Consider the following 19,979-nt stretch of genomic DNA (forward strand, 5'->3'; position numbering starts at 1 on the left):
GAAAAATGGAACGTGTTAAAGGACCTCTCCATTTTTTTCTAGACAAGCTGAAAATCCAGACTTTTTAAAAAAGTGAATTCACCCAATACAAAAATTACTTTGAAGCAATTATTTCGGGCTAAATTTGGACGATAGACACTTGGATGTCTCATTTGACCTCATCCACTTATTGGCCTGGTTGTGTTGTTATGCCCCTGAGAAATCAACTCCCATGCTGCCCCGCTGCCTCGCTGCTGCCCTGCTGCCTCTCCTCTTCCCCAGCTTCTTTAAAGCTTGCTTCCCATGTACCTACTCCCAGGTGCGTCCCCTGGGCTCACTGCCACCCTCAATGCCTGACTTCTTTAGAGTCTGGCTCTGCAGGGCTCCTAAACACCCAGGGGTAGAGAGGCATCCAGGAGGCAGATCCCAGGAGGAAGAAAAAGCTGGACTGGCCCTTCCTTGAGTTTCTTCCATGGAGCAACACCTGCCTGGAGCCCCGTAGCTCTTGTCTGGCATCTGACCCACATGCAGAGTGGACAGGCAGCAAGAAGACAGGAAGGCCAGGACAGTGCAGGCATGGCCAAGGCTGCTCGGCCCACCTGGAAACACACCTGGGAAGCAGTGAGCATCAGTCCAGGGAACTCATCTGTGGCCTCTACTTTGAGAAAAAAGCCTTTCCTAGATAGCTCCAAAGAAGTAACTATGCTGTTTGAAAAGCTGGACGATGTCAGATACATTCTTGTTATCCTCCTTCCGTTAGCTTACCCAACATCTTCCAGAAAGTGTCTGGCAATAGCCCACAAAGCAACAAAAACGGCTGGAGAACCTGAGGATTAAAAACAAAGGGAGGAGCAGAAGAGAGAGGACTCAATTTTCAACACACATATCAGAACAGGACAATTGGTTACCCCAGCCCAGCTACTGAGCAGGTGCCAAGATTTGGTTTCCACAGAAATCCCTCTGCCATCTTGTGCCATCTTGTGTGAATGTGGCACCATGTGCCTCAAGGGTGCCGGGCATGCCCTGGGGACTATGGCAGAATCAGAAGGATCCCAAAGGCCACTTGGTATTAGGGGTCTCCTGGGAACCCAGGCCGGACACCAGAGGACCACTGCAAAGTATAGAGGGGCTGGGACTCCTGGGCAGGCTCGTGGACACATGGAGGCAGCTGGAGAGCCCCCTTCTCATACTGTGATCTGCCTGGCCACATGCAGCAGGGAGGAGGAAGTGGAGAAGGGGTGGACACAGGTCATGAAAGAAACGTTGATTTTATTCAAATATTGGTTTGTAAAAAGCTTGGCCATTTAACAGCTAAGGTAAGCCATCACTGTCATGTTTAAACAAAAATATAATTTGGACTAGAGATGAGATCAAGTCCACAAGAATTTAGAAGAGAAAATACAACAACATTTCCTGACTTCTAGTTAAACATGGCAAACTGAACTTATACATTTATCCCTACTTCCCCTGAAGCCCCTCTAAAATGATAATAAAGAAATAGAAATGGTAAAAGCCCATAAGGACAAAGACTGAGAAGGAAGGGCAGAGTAGAGGAGAGACGGCAACACGCTTAGGCACACAGAAGCCTGGCAGAGGAGTGGCAGCTGATGTCCCGAGCAGAGGAAGCTGAAACAGAAGTGCTGTCTGGGGCAATGCCGCTGGGGAAGTGCCCAAGGATGCTCTAGGGCCAGGGCACCCGGTACCCAGGAGGCAGGCGGCAGAGTGGGGCTGGGGCAGGAGGATGGTTTGAAGTCTGGATAAGAAACAGATAAGCACCCCAGGCGGCCAGCACTACCCTCACCAGACTGAATAGTCAACTTCCAACAGAGTTTATTCTCTGGAATTACTGAACCAAGGAGAACAGGGCTGCAGCCCAGCAGAGGGTTGGAGGGGTTGCTCAGCTGAGCAGGAATGGAGTGACGGTCTACACCAGCACTCAAGGTGGCTCTTGAGCACCTGGTATGTGGCTGGTCCCTACTGAGTTGGGCACTAAATGCAAGATAGATGCCATATTTTGAAGACTTGGTACAAATAAAACGACGTAAAACATGGCCAGACGCGGTGGTTCATGCCTGTAATCTCAGCACTTTGGGAGGCTGAGGCAGGTGGATCACCTGAGGTCAGGAGTTCGAGACCAGCCTGGCCAACATGGCGAAACCCTGTCTCTATTAAAAAAACAAAAATTAGCCAGGCATGGTGGTGCATGCCTGTAATCCCAGCTACTCGGTAGGCTGAGGTGGGAGAATAGCTTGAACCCGGGAGGCGGAGGTTGCAGTGAGTCAAGATTGCGCCACTGCACTCCAGCCTGGGTGACAAGAGAGGAACTCCGTCTCAAAAAAAAAAAAAAATGTAAAATATGTCATTACCAATTTTTATATTGATTATACATTGAAATGATACTATTTTGGTCACCTTGGGTTGAACAGAATAGATTATTGAAACAAATACTGCCTGTTTCATTTTACTGTGTTGATTGTGGCTACTAGAAAATTTTAAGCTAGATGTATGGCTCAGATTCTTTTTTTTTTTAAGCAGAAATACTTAAATCAGGTTCTATTTCTAGTGGACATGCTCAAGCTGAATGGTAAAAGCCCTGGTCCCCGGGCCGCTCAGTTTTCAGGCCTCTACTGAATGGGCTTCTACCCCTACCCCAGCCCTCTACCCTCTGCCCACCTCCCTGCCACTGCACGCTGGAGATGAAAGGATTCTCTAGAGGAACTGAACAGCCCCAGACAAAGGGCCTATAGATAGCCATGGGGGGACCCCCCAACACTTCCAGTCCAGTGTCCCTTGAGAGACAAACCCCACACCCCCAACAGCCAGTAGCCGGCTCTGAAGTGATTCATTCTTAAATAGGAACAGACAGCCAAGGTCACCAACATCTTATTACATAAAAGACACAGACCAAAACAATCAGAGAAAAGGAACTCAGAGGAAACAGACCATACAGGAAGCAGAAGGAACTTGAACAAAACAACTCTAAGGAACGCCATCGGAGAGATAAAAGGTCGTATCTACAAGACACAAACAGGATGCTGTCAACAGGGAGTGCCCGGAGAACAAGAAAGGGGGCTTAGGAACGGAGCATATGATAACCACAATTAAACACGCAATAGACGGGTTGGAAGATAAAGACTAGGAATCTCTCAGCAGAATAAACAACAGTGGAATGAAAAGTAGGAAAAAGAAATTCGAACATTAGAGGTTATTCCAGGATGTACAACATTAGACTAAAGGGAGTTTCAGAAAACAGAGGATAAAAGACAGAAGGAAAAAACAATTAAATAGATAATGTAAGAACATTTTCAAGAAATGAAAGACATGAATTTTCAGATGAAAGGGACACCGTATGCCAGGAAAAAAGATGAAAAAAGGCCTGCATCACAGCACATCCCTGTGACATTTCAGAACACAGAGAGAAGATCCTGCAGCTTATGTAGAAAGGAATAAAAAATTCACGAAGCAAAATGGCATGGCACATCCCATAACACTGATGCCAAAACACAAGACCCTCAAAATTCTGGGGAAAATGATTTTTCAACTTTTTTTTTTTTTTTTTTTTTTGAGATGAAGTCTCACTCTGTTGCCCAGGCTGGAGTGCAGTGGTCTCAGCTCTCTGCAACCTCCACCACCCGGGTTCAAGTGATTCTCCTGTCTCAGCCTCTTGAGTAGCTGAGATTACAGGCACCCACCACCACCCCTGACTAATTTTTGTATTTTAGTAGAGACAGGGTTTCAACACGTTGGCCAGGATGGTCTCGAACTCCTGACCTCAAGTGATCTGCCCACCTTGGCCTCCCAAATTGCTGGGATTACAGGTGTGAGCCACTGTGCCTGGACTTCAGCTTGTTTTATGTCCAGCAAAATAATGAATTAGGTATGAAGGTTGAACGAAGATATCTTCAGACATGGGATTAAAAAAATGTTCCTTTCAGGTGCTCTTGGTTAGACAGATACTGGAGGATGTGCTCCAACACAACTAGAGAGTAAACCAAAGACAGGGAGATGAGAAAGAAAGGAAACAGGATTTGTGGAAGAAGGTGAAAGCTAAGGGAGCTGAGCAAATCTGGAGAACAGCCAGCCCAAGTCAAGCAAGAAGGCAGAAAGCTCTAGAAAAAAACACTGGCAAGTATACCAGGTTGAATAGTGTCTCCCTAAAATTCATGTCAACCCAGCACCTCAGACTGTAACCTTACTTGGAAATAGGGTCTTTGCAGATGTAATTGGTTAAGATAAAGTCATACTGGAGTATGGTGGGCCACTACTCCAGCATGATTGGCATCCTTATAAGAAGGCCATGAGAGACACACAGAGAGAGAAGACACAGAGGAAGAAGTCCATGTAAAGACATAAGCAGGAATGGGGCTGATGCAACTACAAACCAAGGAATGCCAAGCATTGCCAGCCACCACCAGAAGGTAGGAAAGAGATATGGGAGGGATCCTCCGTCAGGGCCTCCAGAAGAAACCAACCCTGCAGACACTTTGATTTCAGACTTCTGGCCTCCAGAACTGTGAGAGAGTAAATTTCTGTTGTTTTAAGCCACCAAGTTTGTGGCAATTTGTTAAGATAGCCTTAGGAACTAATATAGCAGGAAACAAACAAATAGGAACTGATAGATTTCCTATTGCATTTGATGATTTGGAAAATAAATAGCATTGGAAGGCTGTCCAAAGAGTTTGAGAGAATTGATTCTGGCAATATATATATATATATAAAAAGCAAAGGAAAAATGATTCCAGGAAAATTAAAAGTTAATAAGATTGAAAGTAAAATTATTGTACACCACTTATCTCAGTGGTAAACACTATTTACATAGATATAATAATGTATACACTGAATCTGATTTAGCCAAAAATGATAAGAAACTGTAATGGAAGAATGGAGGTAGAGGATTAAGAATTTTATATTCTTGGTCAGGCGCAATGGCTCACAACTATAATCCCAGCACTTCAGGAAGTTGATGCAGGAGGATCGTTTGGGCCCAGGAGTTCAAGACCAACCTGGGAGACATGGCAAGACCCTGTCTCTACAATAAATGTAAAAAATCAGCCAGATGTGGTGGCATGCACCTGTAGTCCTAGCTACTTAGGAGGCTGAGCCAGGAGGATCGCTTGAGCCCAGGAGCTTGAGGTTGCAGTGGGCTATGATTGAACCACTGCACTCCAGCTTGGGCAAGAGAGTGAGATCCTGTCTCAGAAAAGAAAAAATAATTTTATATTCTTATCTTCCATCATGTGGAGTCAATAACTAATGCTTCAAACAGACAAATCAAGAAATAGTAGTGTATTGATTTTAGAAACACGAGAGTAAACCTTAGGAGAAACAAGTTAAAAGAGTGAAAGGCATTAACTCTGGAGGCTGAGCTCGGGAATAAGAAGTGAAGGCAGGAGATAGCTTTTGTTTATTATAAACCTTGTAGTCTTTTGTTTAATTATTTAAACCAAGTACATGAATGACTTTGATAAAAATAACAATTAAACAAATGCCTTGGGCTGGGTGTGGTGGCTCATGCCTGTAATCCCAGCACTTTGGGAGGCTGAGGCAGGAGGATCACTTGAGGCCAGGAGTTCAAGACCAGCCTGGGCAACATAGTGAGACACTGTCTCTACAAAAAAATAAGTAAATAAAAATTAGCTAGGTACAGTGGTGCATGCCTGTAGTCACAGCCACTCAGGTGGCTGAGGCAGAAGGATCACTTGAGCCCAGGAGGTTGAGGCTGCAGTGAGCCAAGATTGAACAGTTGCACTCCAGCCTGGGTGACAAAGAGAGACCCTATCTTGAAAAAAAAAAAAAGCCGGGCATGGTGGCTCACGCCTGTAATCCCAGCACTTTGGGAGGCCGAGGCAGGTGGATCAAGAGGTCAGGAGACTGAGACCATCCTGGCTAACACAGTGAAACCCCGTCTCTACTAAAAATACAAAAAATTAGCTGGGTGTGGTGGTGGGCTCCTGTAATCCCAGCTACTCAGGAGGCTGAGGCAGGAGAATGGTGTGAACCCGGCAGGCGGAGCTTGCAGTGAGCCCAGATTGCGCCACTGCACTCCAGCCTGGGCAACAGGGCAAGACTCTCTCTCAAAAAAAAAAAAAAAAGTCTTGCCTCAATTCTTGGTGCTTTGGGCAAAGAACATGGGTTTTGAGAGGCACTTGTTCATTATCTTCCATCCTTAGTGGCAAGTTGGTGGGAAAGTTTGCAAAATTTATAATGGTTTAAGTTGGTGGCTCAGTGTGGCCCCTGGACCAGCAGCATGAGCAACACCTGGGAACACGTCAGAAATGCAGAGTCTCAGGCCACCCCAGACCCACTGCCTCAGAGTCTCTGGGCGGGGAGTGCAGCAAGCTGGGTTTGGCAGACCCTCATCCATGCTGAGGCAGAACCGCCAGTGCCAGCCACTCACTCTCACTCGCTGAGTGGCAGCCTGGCTCATCTATAAAGCCTGCGCTGTCACTATTCTCTGGATACAGACTCACACCTCAGCCGCTCTGAAAAAGTCAAAGCTTTGGGTAAGTGTTAAAAACCTTAAACGTGCTCACTCCTTTCCACTCAGGAATCCACGTCCTGGGATTCTGTATTACATACAGAAAACACTTTGCCCATAAAGGTATTCATCACTGTGCTATTTATAACAGTGAGACAACCTAAATGTCCAAACAATAGGTATGTGGTTAAATACATCTATATCACATCTATCTATCTATGTGGTAGTTTAAAATGTTTATGAAAGATTTGACATAATACAGAACATGCTTATGTGTTAATGGGAAGAAGTGAAATTCAAAATTCTTCATAGAGAATGACCACAGCTATGTGAGGAAAAACTGCAAGTAGAAAAAAATGTTGGAAGGAAATCTCAGAAAAAGTTCAATCTGTGGGACTAGGGTAATTTTTTTTTTTGTACTTAAAAAAAAATTTTTTACAAGGTTTTACAGTAGGGGTGTACCCATTTAAGCAACCTATCTTTGGTGAAATCAGTATAATTTCAAGCAGGGGCCGTTACCTTCGCATGAAAAGGGCTTCTCACAGATAGAGGGGCTTCAGGCCTTCTAGGGACCCTTCAGGGTCTCTTTGGTGTCTGGCAGGCAAACAGGCCAGGAGGAAGAGAACCATTGCTGTTTTATATGTTACTCAATTCTCAGCACCCAGCACAGGGCTGGCGTACAGAAGATGCTCCACAAAGATTTGAAGAAGAAAGGAAGGTTCTTATTATTTCATTCCAACATCTTAAAATCCTGTGACAGAGATATTATCACAATGCAGCTTTGTAATCCCTGAACACAGGAAGTGCTCAAAGAATGTTGAATAAATTATGGTCCTGATATTATAGATGGGAAAACTGTCCATGTTCATACAGCTGAATCCTGGCATATCTGGGATTTAAAGCTTAGTGAACTGGGCTCAGTGAGTTGGGTGCTTTTTTGGCAAAGCCAGCTGCATAAGGCAAGTCCCTGGTCCCCAGGCACTCTGGGATTGCTGGCCTCTAGAGACATCGGCATAACTCTGCAACCTCCCGATGGCCCAGGGTCAGGTGCTAACTGGGCTGCCAAGGTTCAGAAGCAGGAGGGCTCAGCAAGCTCTGCCAGCTCAGGCAGCTTCCCTGATCGGAAGACAGGGCCCTTGTAAATAAGGATTTAGACAAGCAGAAAAGGCAGCAGAGGGCATTCCTGGCAGGGACACTTCTTAAAGGCACCAGGAAGAAACCAAAAGAAGCTAATGCTTGGTGCACATGACTATCTCTGTAAGCCTTTGAGTCACTCACAGGAACCTGGCTCTCTGTCTAGAACTCCTTAGGGTAACGTTCATGTTTATCAAATGAGCAACTAATGGATGAATGGATAGAGGAATGGATGGATGAGTGGGTGGATGTGTGCATGGGTGGGTGGATGGATGGATGGATGGATGGGTGTTAATGGCAGGGTAAAAGTTAAAGGGCTTTGGAAACAGACAAGTCTTGGCTTGAATCCTGAGGTCTGTCCTTGTTTACCATGTGAGTTGGTATGTTACGTTGTGTCTGTGAGCTGAGGTCTCTGAGAGGCCTCTGGAGATTGCTACAATGATTAAATGATACATGTAAAGTGCTGAATCCAATGCCTGGCACATAGCAAGTGCCCCTAAAATGGAAGTTGTTTGTCGTCTTCATTGACCGAAAAGGAAAAGGGACAGAGATGGAATGGGGGCCCGCACTTGGCTGTCTCGCTCTCATTCTCCCTCTTTCCTAGACAATGAATCCCGAATTTCCTTTAGGAAGTCATGTGGTTTGAGTAGCTAAGGGCAATCAACATATTTCATTCTCTCAGGCCTCTGTGACTAGTTCAAGGGTGTCTATGAGATTTAAGCCGTCCAACCAGAGTGCACCTCAGAATATTTGCTGAGAATGCTGGACGGAGTCTCTTTCTTTCTCTCATTGGAGTTCGGTACAAGGAAGTCTCTAGCCCAGAAGCTGTTGGCCATTCCATTGGGAACACCAGCTTAACTACAAAGCCGATGTTACGAAAGGCAAAGTAGAGACAGAAAGCAACAGTGTGACGCTGCTGGATTCAGCCTCTCCTGAAGTTGGTGATCACTGGACTTTTCAGTTATATGAGCCAATTAATTTCGTTTATGTTTAAAGGTTTACAGATTTTCTGATGCCAGCAGTCAAAAGCGTCCTAACACAGAAAGGAAGCAAGAAAGAGGACGTAGGAATGGACCGTCTAAAGGCAGATGAGGCAACAAGTATTGGGTGGGAACGAACTGTAAAAAGCTCTAGATGCCAGAAACTGGGGCTAAATTTGAGCTAGGATTTCCCACTTGACAGATAAGTAAACTGAGACCAGAGGGTTAAACATCAAGGAACTTGTCTAAGATTACACAAGTTAGCTGGATGCGGTGGCTCACGCCTGTAATCCCATCACTTTGGGAGGCCGAGGCGGGTGGATCACCTGAGGTCAGGAGTTCAAAACTAGCCTGACCAACATGGCGAAACCCTGTCTCTACTAAAAATACAAAATTAGCTGGATGTGGTGGCACATGCCTGTAATCCCAGCTACTTGGGAAGCTGAGGTAGGAGAATCACTTGAACCTGGGAGATGAAGGTTGCAGTGAGCCAAGATGATGCCATTGCACTTCAGCCTGGGCAACAAGAGCAAAACTCCAACTCAAAAAAAAAAAAAAAAAAAAAGATTACACAAGTTAGTTAAGTGTGGAGCTGGAACTAAAAGCCAAACCCTCCAACTCTCGACTCAGCACCCCTTCCCACATACCATGCAGATATCAGACCCAGGGAGAAACATACCCCATCCGAATGCCACAAATCCCTGGAGGTACTTTCTTTCAGAGAAGAAGGAGATGGCGAGGAGTGTGTGAAGGTAGAGGCCTTCCACCAGCAGCCAGGAGTAGTTGGCCATGATGCAGTACTGGAACAGCACCATGACCAGCTTGCAGCCCCCCTGGAGAGAGAGAGGCAGCTGAACCCAGGCCGGGTGGCAGTGGGGTTCCCTCTGGTGAGTGGCCCCAAAGGGAGCAACAGGGTGTTGTAGGGGCAGGAGCCAGGCCACAAGAGCGGGCCTCTGGGGTTCAAGGCCATCTTCTGTGGCCTTCCTCCATCAGGCCTGCAGCATTCTCTAGAGAGTAGGAGTCCACAGGCCTAGTGGGTTCCGTCAAGCTGGCCAATGAGCCATCATAGGAGCAGGAACTAGGTTCAAATCCTAGCACTGGCTGCCAGGCTAGATGAGGAGGCAGTCCTTCAACTACAGAACTGTGTCGGATACTGCCCAATCCCCTCATTTTTTCAGATGAGGAAACCAAGGCCTAGAAAGGGAAGAGATTTCTGAGCAAAGGGTTAAAAAAATCTTTTCTAAGCTCAGTTCCCTTGCAAACACATAATGAAGGGGTGTGCCAAGTCTGTTAGGAGGTACCACTGATTATGGTAAAAATGGCCCTGGCTGGTACATTGCACTCTCCACATATCTGATGGGGATGTCATGGAGTTGGACTTCCCTGATGCAGTGACTGACTCTTTTAACAGGCATGTCCCCTGCAGGGATCCCCGGAAGTTATGCCTGTAGAATTGTGGGGCACCAGGCTTCTACACCAGCACAGCTCCTGTACCTCTGCCATGGTAGGGCCTTTGTCCTTTTCTTTGCATTGGGCTGTCCCCTGGGGATGGGACAGCTCCCGGGATAGCCGTAGGGCTGCTGCAAAGACAAGCCCGAGAAGGAGGAGCGCCCGGTGCTGCCTGCGGGACAGTGGTGGTTCCTGCCTTACAGCCTTCCCAGAGGCTCTGACTCCAGGCAAGGCCCATGGTTGACTTGTGAGTCTAATGTTTAGTAAAACCTGAGAAGGTTCCCTGCTGGGGCATTGCTGGCCTTGTCCACTGCTGGTCAGTAATGAAGCGTGGCTAGAATTTAAGGCTCCTGACTCCCAGCAGGTACTCTTGTTTCATCCTGGAGACCTCCTTGAGAGACATGGATCCTACCTGAAGAACCGCTCAGTCTGAGTCAGAAAATACACACACACACACACACACACACACACACAACTCTGAACAATACAAACAGGTGAGTGGTAGGAAGTGGCAGGCAGGTTGGCTGAACTAATCTCAATTTCCAATCTCTTTTCTCCCTTGCTCGCCTCTACTATAGAGATTGTGATAGTAAAAAACTCCATCACCCTGCTTCCTCTGCAATTAAGTGTGGTTACATGACTCAACTCTACCCAATGAGATGTAGGTAGGAGTTTCTGGGGAAGGTGCCCTTTCTCAATAGAAAGGCAAAGCTGCCCAAAAGATAAAAAAATGTTTAACGTTTTACCTTTCTCCTTCTTGCCTGGAACACAGACAGGAGGCCTGGGGTTGCAGCAGTCATATTGCAACCATGTGGTACAAAGCACGACATCAAAGGCCTACTCTAAGGATGGCAGTGCAGAAACAGGGGAAAAGACTGTGTCCCTCATGGCATCACACAGCCATTGCACCACCTCATCTGTGGACTGCTTACGTAGGAAACAGCCCCCATTTGTTTAAGACCCCAATATATAGTTTTCTGTTATTCGCAGCAAAAGGAATCCCAACTGACACACAGGGTGATTGCAATGAATTGAGTCATCTGGGCATTTGGAAGGAGAAAGGGGGTTAGATTTAAGAAAACACAACGTTTTATTGCAAATACATTTATACAGACATACTGGCCCATGCTCACCCTTTTCTTTTTATGACCAACCCCCACCCTCTCCAGACTGGGTCATCTTTCTTCAGCTGGGAACTGGCAGAAGTAGGGAAAAGAGGAGTCTCCCTATATATCTAATTCCTAGAGTGACCAGTTCACTCCTGGACACTGGGAGTTTATGGCAACCCCCACGAGCTTCTCTCCTACATGACCCAGATTGTGCACATGTGGCTGTGGAATCTCCCTGAACCTCCTGGCCCAGTGTCAGCACTGGCTGCTTTATCCTTGGTATTAAGTGCAGCCTCAGCAGGGGGTTGGGGGAAGGACAACTAGGCTACTCCCCTCTCCAAAGCTAGGCTGGGGAAGGCAGGCAGGCCTGGCGACATCCTGGGGCACCCAGACATATTACCCTGTGGGCATCGCAGTAGGTGACATCATCTGAGGAGAAGAGCACGGCGTCCTTGATGAAGTTGGACAGGGCACGAAGGATGAAGGACACGAACAGGTGCATGTGGATGTAGTTGCGAGTGCAGTGGAGCCTCCTGCAGGGAGAGAAAGTGGGGACATAGAGGCCAGAGCCTGAGGGGCTGGGACTCAGCCAGGCCCACCTGCCACCAGTGCACTGGGGAAACTGAGGCCCTAGACTTCAGCTGTTTCCGGGTAACACATTCTGTGAGCATAACCTGAATGAGGACCTGGGTCCCCAGGTGGCCAGTCTAATTTGCTACATGCTGCAGTGAGAAAAAAAAAAAAAAAGGCCAGCCACAGTGTGGCTCACACCTGTAATCCCAGTACTTAGGGAGGCCAAGGCAGGAAGATCACTTGAGGCCATGAATTCAACATATTGAGACTTCTGTATCTACAAAAAAATTGTTTTTGTTTTTAATTAGCTGGGCATGGTGGTGCCTTCCTGTATTCCTTGTACAAGAGGCTGAAGTGGGAGGATTGCTTGAGCCCAGGAGTTCTACCATTGCCACTGCACTCCAACCTCAGCAGCAGAGCAAGACTTTGTCTCTAAATGAATAAATAAAAAGCTGGGGCTGTAGGGGCAACATTGTATTCTGCCCTGACCTACCACCATCTCCAGCTCCCAGAATTGTTTTGGGGGAGGGGTGAGGATGGCAACCAGAACGGGAGAGGGCTAGGGGCACAGAAAGTACACAGGCTGCAGGGAGAAAGCAGATCCTGGCTCTGCCACTTAGCAGCTATATGACCTTGGGCAAGACTTTTCACTTCCCGGAGCCTCAGTGTCTTCCTCTGCTGCAGGGGACAGAAGTCAGTTACTTGTTCTGCTTCTTCTGGTACCGGAAACAGGCTTTCTTCTGGGAAACCCATTCCAGCTCTGGATTGGGAGGGCTCCACCCTTCTCACCCTCATGACAGACTTGATCAATCAGAGTGCTCCATCGCTGTCCATAGTGATTGGCTCAGAGTTGGGCATGTGACCTAAGCCCGGCCTATGAGAACTCTGAGGACTTTTACTGGAACCAGAGGGGAAGAGGCTCTTGTTGGCCCTGGGGTTGCTGAGCTAGCAGGATGAACGCCAGCAACTGCTGGTGGTTGTCTCTGCCACTTCTGCAGAAAGCCTCCCAGAGGATGAGGCCAACCCAGAGCAGTGGAATGGAGGGAGACGGACCTAGCTGCTGATGCCACTGAACACCTGGATCCAGCCATGCCTACAGCAGATGCCCATGAACTTGCCACTTACATGGGTCAGGTCGCCTTTGTTTTTCTTATGCTGTTTCGAGGTGGATTTCTGTCTCTTGCAACAGAATCTCGCTAGTACTACTGTAAAATGGGGTTCCTGTTACCTATCTCATAGCATTGTGTGAAAATTAGAATACATATAAAGCGACCGGCCGCAAGTTCTCAGTAGTGCTTAGTAAATGTTGAAAAAATAAAGGGATGAATGAGGTCACAGGAACCTCGATGTTTTGCCATAGGTCAGCTTTAGATCAAGAGACGACAAGGTAGTTCACTCAGACCTTCCTCTTTCTGTCCTGGGTGGTTGAGAAGAGACCGAAAGTCTGTACCTGAGGAGGGCTGGGGTATGGAGAGCTGGCAGTGTGTTCTCACCGGAAAGCACAGAGGATGCCAAGGGCGACCAGGAGCATGACCAGGGAGGAGCTGTAGCCCACGGTGTACATGACTTTCAGCTTCAGCAGGTAGGAGTGCTGCAGAGAGAGGCACGTGTCAGCCCCGCCGGCCCTCCTGGCTAGCTCTGCCTTCTGTGCCTCACTGCATCTGCTTCAGGCAGCTTGAACCCACCGACGCTGCTATTCTGTCCATACCTCAAGGACGCCAATTCACAGACACATAACACCGTAACACCTTGGCATTGGAAAAGCCCTTAGGGATCATCTGATGATCCCTAAGGATCATCCCTAAGTTTGAATTGATGCCAATTCGAACTTTCATCTTATGTATAGGGCCCCTTACCAACTCTCTGAATTCAAGCCTTTGCTTGAATACCTCTAGAGACAAAGCGCTCACTGCCCTTTGAGAAAGTTATTTGGTGTAAAATAGCATAAAATATTAGATTTTGTTTATGTGAAGCTAAAATCAATTACTTGCACCACCTATTGGTCCATTTTCTGTCTTCTGGATCCACTTAAAATGGATTTGTCTTTTATATAAGGCCGGTTTTATATAGAAAAGTTACAAAGGTCATTCAGGGAGGCCTGCCATTTTTTAATACAGCTATTCTGCCCATCTGTTTCTCTTTCATTTTCTCTATGTCAAATATTCCCTGTGTCAGGTCGGGTGCGTTGGCTCATGCCTGTAATCCCAGCACTTTGGGAGTCTAAGGAGGAAGGATTGCTCGAGCTCAGGAGTTCAAGACCAGCCTGGGCAACATTGCGAAACACTGTCTCTACAAAAAATTTTAAAATTAGCCAGGCACAATGGTGCACACATGTGGTCACAGCCACTCAGAGGCTGAGGTAGGAGGATCACTCCAGCCTGGGAGGTCAAGGCTGCAGTGAGCTGTGATCCAGCCACTGCACTCCAGCCTGGATGACAGAGTAAGACCCTGTCTCAAATAAATAAATACATACATACATACATACATATTCCCTGTGTCTTTAACCTCTTTCCACAATCCTTCAACCTTTAGTTAAATTAATATGCTCCAGTTTGTTAATGTCCTTCTTAAATAAGACCCCCAGAACCACATAGCTGAAAAGCTCCAGATGCATTCTCTGACCAGGAAGAGGTAGAAGGGGTCCATCACCTCCCATCTCCCCTGATCTATACATTGCGCGCCTATGCAGCCAAGCAGGCATTCACTTATTCAGCAGCCACTTCACACTATTGGCTCATCTTTAAGTCAAAAAGATCTAAGTGGAATATTGGTCAGAAAATTAAAAGATCTGGCCAGGCATGGTGGCTCACACCTATAATCCCAGCACTTTAGGAGGCCAAAGTCGGTGGATCACTTGAGGTTAGAGTTCGAGACCAGCCTGGACAACGTGGAGAAACCCTGTCTCTACCAAAAATACAAAAATTAGCCAGGCCTGGTGGCGTGCACCTGTAATCCCAGCTACTTGGGAGGCTGAGGCAGGAGGCTCGCTTGAACCCGGGAGGTGGGGGTTGCAGTGAGCTGAGATTGCACCACTGCACTCCAGCCTGGGCTGGAGACCCTGTCTCAAAAAAAAAAAAAAAAAATTTGAAAGATCTGCATTTAGGTCCAAAAAATAAAGTATCAAAAAGAATCAAGGGAATAAAAATTAAAAGAATAATTTTTACCAACCAAACTAACAAATATGTAAAAGTAATAATTTTCTCTGCAGGTGAGGGTATAGTGGGACTCAAAACTGGTTCAATCTTTCTGGAAGGTAATATAGAAATATGTATCAAGAACCTTTGAAATATGACCTTTTGACCTCCTACCTTCAGGAATTGATTCTAAGAAATAATCAGAAATTTAAAAGCATATTTATACATGAAGATGTTTATCACAGAAGTATTAGTGATTAAAAAAACCCAAATGTCCAACAATAGAATAGTTACATCAATTATTTCAAATACAAATTACTTTCATGGTATACCACTAATAAAATGTTGTCTACCAAGAATTTAAAATGAATCAGGACATGCCGATATATTATTACATGAAAAGGCAGAATTCAAACTTTACATGTGCAATGTGATTCCAGCTATATGTAAAAACATATTAGGGAATTATATGAAAACTGATTCTGCTGAGAATTTTTAAAATAAATAAATTTTAAAAAGATTTATATGAAATTACCTTTTATGTAGATCCAAAATGATTGAATATCAACACAAAAAATAAAGAAAATAAAAAAACTGAATATCAGCCATTCCATGTGGTTCAATCTCATACATACAGAGAGACAAGATTGTAAAGAGATATGGCTGATGTTAACAGTGGTTAACTTTGTATTATAGGCTTGCAAATAGAGTTGTTATTTTCTTTTATAATTTTTCTATACTTCTAATTTTTCCACAGTGGATAAGGGCTATTTATAACCAAAAGAAAAGGGTAATTATTTTTTTAAGAAGGCACAAGAATAGAATAGGGGAAACCTGGCTGACAGCTCTTCATGGGAAAGTAAACTTGAGGCTTAGAAAGACCCAAGCTCCATGGTGTCACACAGTGTACTGTAGAGAAAGAACACAGGCTTCAGAGCCAGGAGACAAGGGTTCCAAACCCGGACTGTGACTCACCAACTGTGTGACCTTGAGCAAATTATTTAACTTCTTTGAGCCTCAGATTCCTCATCTGCAAAATGGGGGTAATAATATCTACCTTGCAGACTTGTTGGAAGAACAAATACAGTGTCAGATAGAGTACCTAGACAATGCCTTGGCATGTAGGAAACACTCAGTGTATGGTAATTTTACTTTTTCCCCACCCCACCATCCTCCTTCAGAATGAGTCAGCGGTTTGAGATGGTAGGAAGTCTGAGCATGAAATGACTCAAAAATTAGCTTTATTCTCAGTTACACTGATGGAGTGCTGTGGGCAGCTGGCCACGTGGGAATGTTTGGAGAGGCTAGGCATGTTATTTTAAGAGTCACATTAATAAACTGAAGCATTTCCAGAGGAGGGTGATTGTATCATCTGCAGAGTACATGAAAAAACTGGGTCCATGACACCTGGAGGGGAAAAACACACACTTAGAAGAGAAAAGTGTTAGACTGAACAACATGTAGAAGAAGGGCCAGACCTCATGTGTGAGCTCCAGTTGGGGGAAGTTTCCAGAAAGGAGGTAGATTTTGACTCGGGGTGACTGACCATTTTCTGACAGCAGGAGGTGGCCTTCGATGGGAAGGCTACCATGTGACATTGAGTTCCCCACTGATGTAGCTGCTCTCCTGAGAGCCAGGAGTCACCTCTCAGGGATGAGAGGAAGACCCTTGAAGGGCAGTGGGTTGCCTTGAATTAATGGTTCCTAGGCTTTGGGACATCAAAGACCTGTGACATGTCAAAAAATTGAGGACCAATATGTTAACCTATAATCTCGCCATGTACAGATGAGCCGCATTGCAGAGGGTGTCAGCCTCACTCCTGGGGATACCTGGACCAGCCTGCAAGAGCCTGAAGAGGCACAGGGTGACAAGGGGGGTGTCATGCAGAAGATTCTGCACTGTCCTGTGGCTGTGGCCATTGCTTGCCAGGTGACCAGCCCGCTTCTCATGTAGACCCGTTCTTGCCTTGTAAGGCAGGAACCATAAGACCTCACCCACCCAGAAACAGCCTTGCTCCCTGAAGGTTTCATGTGACCTTCGGTCCTTAGCTTTTTTTGTTGTTGGTTTTTGAGACAGGGTCTCACTCTGTCACCCAGGCTGGAGTACAGTAGCATGATCATGGCTCACTACAGCCTCAACCTCCCAGGCTCAAGCAATCTTCCTGCCTTAGCCTCTGAGTAGCTAAGACTACAGGCAAGTGCCATCACACTCAGCTACTTTAAAAAATTTTTTTTTGTAGAGATAGGGTCTCCCTATGTGGCCCAGACTGGTCTTGAGCTCAGGAGTTCAAGTGATTCTCCCAGCCCAGCCTCCCAAAGTGCTGAGACTACAGGCATGAGCCACCACACCCGGCCAGTCCTCAGCTCTTAACATCTAAAAGTGTGCACCACTCCTGGAGGACGTGGGGCCCAGAAGCCTCACTGTTGTCTGTCCTGAATTCAGTTGCCTCTCTTACTGCTGTATGTTCTGACTGTACCACCTGCTTTCTGTAGCCTCTAGATCATCTGTCACAGACATTTTTTGTGAAGGGACAGAGAGTAAATATTTTAGGCTCTGAGTGCCCTGTGGTCTCTTTTGCAAATACTCAACTCTGCCCTTGTCATGTAAACGTAGCCTTACTGTGGTAGGAATGGGCTTGGCTGTGTTCCAATAAAACTTTATTTATAAAAGCAGGCAGTGGAGCCTCATTGGGTCCAAGAGCTACAGTTTGCAAATCCCATTTTATTTACCCATGTGACATCTATGTGCGGTCTTACTGCCAATCTGAGTCCACTATTGGTGTCAGTAATATTGTGTGTCAATAATATAGTGGTGTATGCCAAGTAAGGATGTCACAAAAAGAAAAGCAACTAATACATACCTTCACCCTCAGTTGATAAAAAGAAAAGACATTTTAATAATAAGAAACAGGATGGTTTAAATCTCAGAATAAAGAACAAAACTCGTGCCAATTTGTGAACCGGCATTTAGGGACCGGTGAATCATGTGGTCAGGAAACCCTTCCAATCTCAGAGCTGTTGTTTTGTTTTGTTTTTTTAATGCAAGCTGAAGCCAAGCTAGGTCTCCTTTCCACCATTTTTGGACAATCATTTTTCTGAGTTAAGTCCAAAGCGTTACATTTTCCTTTATGAAATTTCAGCTCCTTGGTTTGGGGATTTTACAGTTTTAATCTTGGCATGAACGTTGTGGTTAAGGCCCTGGGCTCCATTATTCGTACTGATTAGTGTAAACCAACAGTTCTCATTGTGTGGATTTTTTTTCTTATTTTTGGGGCAGAGTCTCGCTCTGTCGCCCAGGCTGGAGCGCAGTGGCGAGATCTTGGCTCACTGCAACCTCTACCTCCCAAGTTCAAGCGACTCTTGTGCCTCAGCCTCCCAAGTAGCTGGGATTACAGGCACAAGTCACCATGCCCGGCTAATTTTTGTATTTTTAGTAGAGACAGAGTTTCGCCATGTTGGCCAAGCTGGTCTCAAACCCTTGACCTCAAGTGATCCACCTGTCTGGACCTCCCAAAGTGGTGGGATTATAGGCATGAGCCACTGTGCCTGGCCTGTGGCTGCAATTTCTGATGGCAGTCATCTTACAATGCCAGCCTAAGGAAGAAGCCACCAGGACAGCAGGGAGAGAGATGCAAATGACACAGACCCTGGTGATTCTGTGGTGCTGCCTCATCAAAGAATCCTGAAGCCCATTCTCTGCATTTCCAGTTACACAAGCCACATGTGCTTATTAGACCAGTTAGAAATGTGTGTTATTTGCAGTACAAAGCCTTCTTATGAACCTCATCCGGCCACCCATCATGATATTATTCCTTTTTAGTTTTATGGATTTTACAAATTTGAAACAAATAAGCCCCCTCTCTTCATATAAGTCGATGATAGAACTGTTCCTCTGCAGAAGGCAGAGCCCACTCACCATCCCTCCAAGACCACGAGTGCCCACTCCTTGTCGAATCTCCTTATTAAATCATCCCACTCTGACCAGATCTGAAGACCTCGTGTATGTTCCCAATGGGATGACAAGCCCTGGGAAGGAAAGAACTGCTTCCTCTCCCTTGGAGCTTGCCTTCCTCCACGTAGAGCAAGGCTGACGCGCTATAGAGAGAGAGGGTCTTTGCAAAATGCAGAAGACGGGGTGCTCTGCCACACAACTTCCTCCCTTCTCCCTGAATTCTGCCACTCTCCACCCGTGCTTTCTCCCATGACCTCACCCTACCCTCCAAGGGACAGGCAAAGCTTGCCCATATTCCTTCTAGGGAGTTTAGCTAATGGGACCTGCTGAAAGTGTACTCCCTTGGGGGGGCACACATCTTATGGGGAGGCATCAGAAGACAGAGGACGGAGCACTGGTGCTTTTGGAGCTAGGCTTGGTTTAAATCCTACCTCCACTACTTTACAAGCATGTTCCTTAATCCCTGAGCCTCAGTTTCCTCTTCTGCAAAGTGAGGAAAACAATGAATGTACAGGATTATTTTGAGGATTTAATACAATTGCGCATCAAGCAGCTGGCACTCAGTAGATGTTTAAGTGCACAACAAATATTTATTGGGCACCTCATAGGTGCCAAGCATTGTGCTGGGCACTGGGACCTGGAAATGAACAAGACTCTCTGATTTGTCACCGTGATTTTGCCCAGACCCAACCCTGGCCCACAGCAGGTGCTCAGTGAGTGTTTGTGGAGTGAATGAATGCCTTTGAGGAGCATGTATTTTAGTGAGAGAGATGGAGGCAGGTGGCACACGCTGATCATTTTAATGTAACATGGTAGGTAATAGTTGGAGGCCAATACCAGGCTCTAAGGGAGCCCTTCCCATGGGGAGGGGAAGAAAGGGCTGGCATGGATGGGCCCGAGGGGAGTCTCAAAGGATATTTAAGAATCAGTCAAGAAAAGAGAGGAGGAAAGTGCTCTCCAGGCAAGGGGCCCTAACGGGGGCAAAGGCCCAGGTGGGAGGCAGGATGGCACGGTGTGCATGAGATTTGAGAGAAAGGGCCATCCTGGGAAAGGACAGTGATGCAGAGTGAGCTGAGCCCAGACAGGGCCCTGATGGCCACCCTCAGAGGAAGCCTCTGGAGGTCCCCAGAAAAGGTCAGCCAATTGCCGAAGGGAGCATCCCCTCAGCTAGGGCAGCTCTGCAGCCGGACTC

General features: G+C 46.4%; 1 protein-coding gene across 1 annotated transcript in view; it reads right to left on the minus strand.

Moving 5' to 3' along the window:
* SCTR (secretin receptor) overlaps positions 1-19,979 on the minus strand; it is an 85,453-nt gene that overhangs the window by 13,427 nt on the left and 52,047 nt on the right. The window contains exons 5-8 of the mRNA XM_003819149.4: positions 13,196-13,293; positions 11,530-11,662; positions 9,251-9,404; positions 745-805 (exon numbers count right to left, since the gene is read on the minus strand). Coding sequence (XP_003819197.2) covers positions 745-805; positions 9,251-9,404; positions 11,530-11,662; positions 13,196-13,293 — 446 coding nt within the window. The remainder of the gene's footprint in view (positions 1-744; positions 806-9,250; positions 9,405-11,529; positions 11,663-13,195; positions 13,294-19,979) is intronic.

Source organism: Pan paniscus, chromosome 13, assembly GCF_029289425.2.
Source record: "Pan paniscus chromosome 13, NHGRI_mPanPan1-v2.0_pri, whole genome shotgun sequence".
NCBI classification, from domain to species: Eukaryota; Metazoa; Chordata; class Mammalia; order Primates; family Hominidae; genus Pan; species Pan paniscus.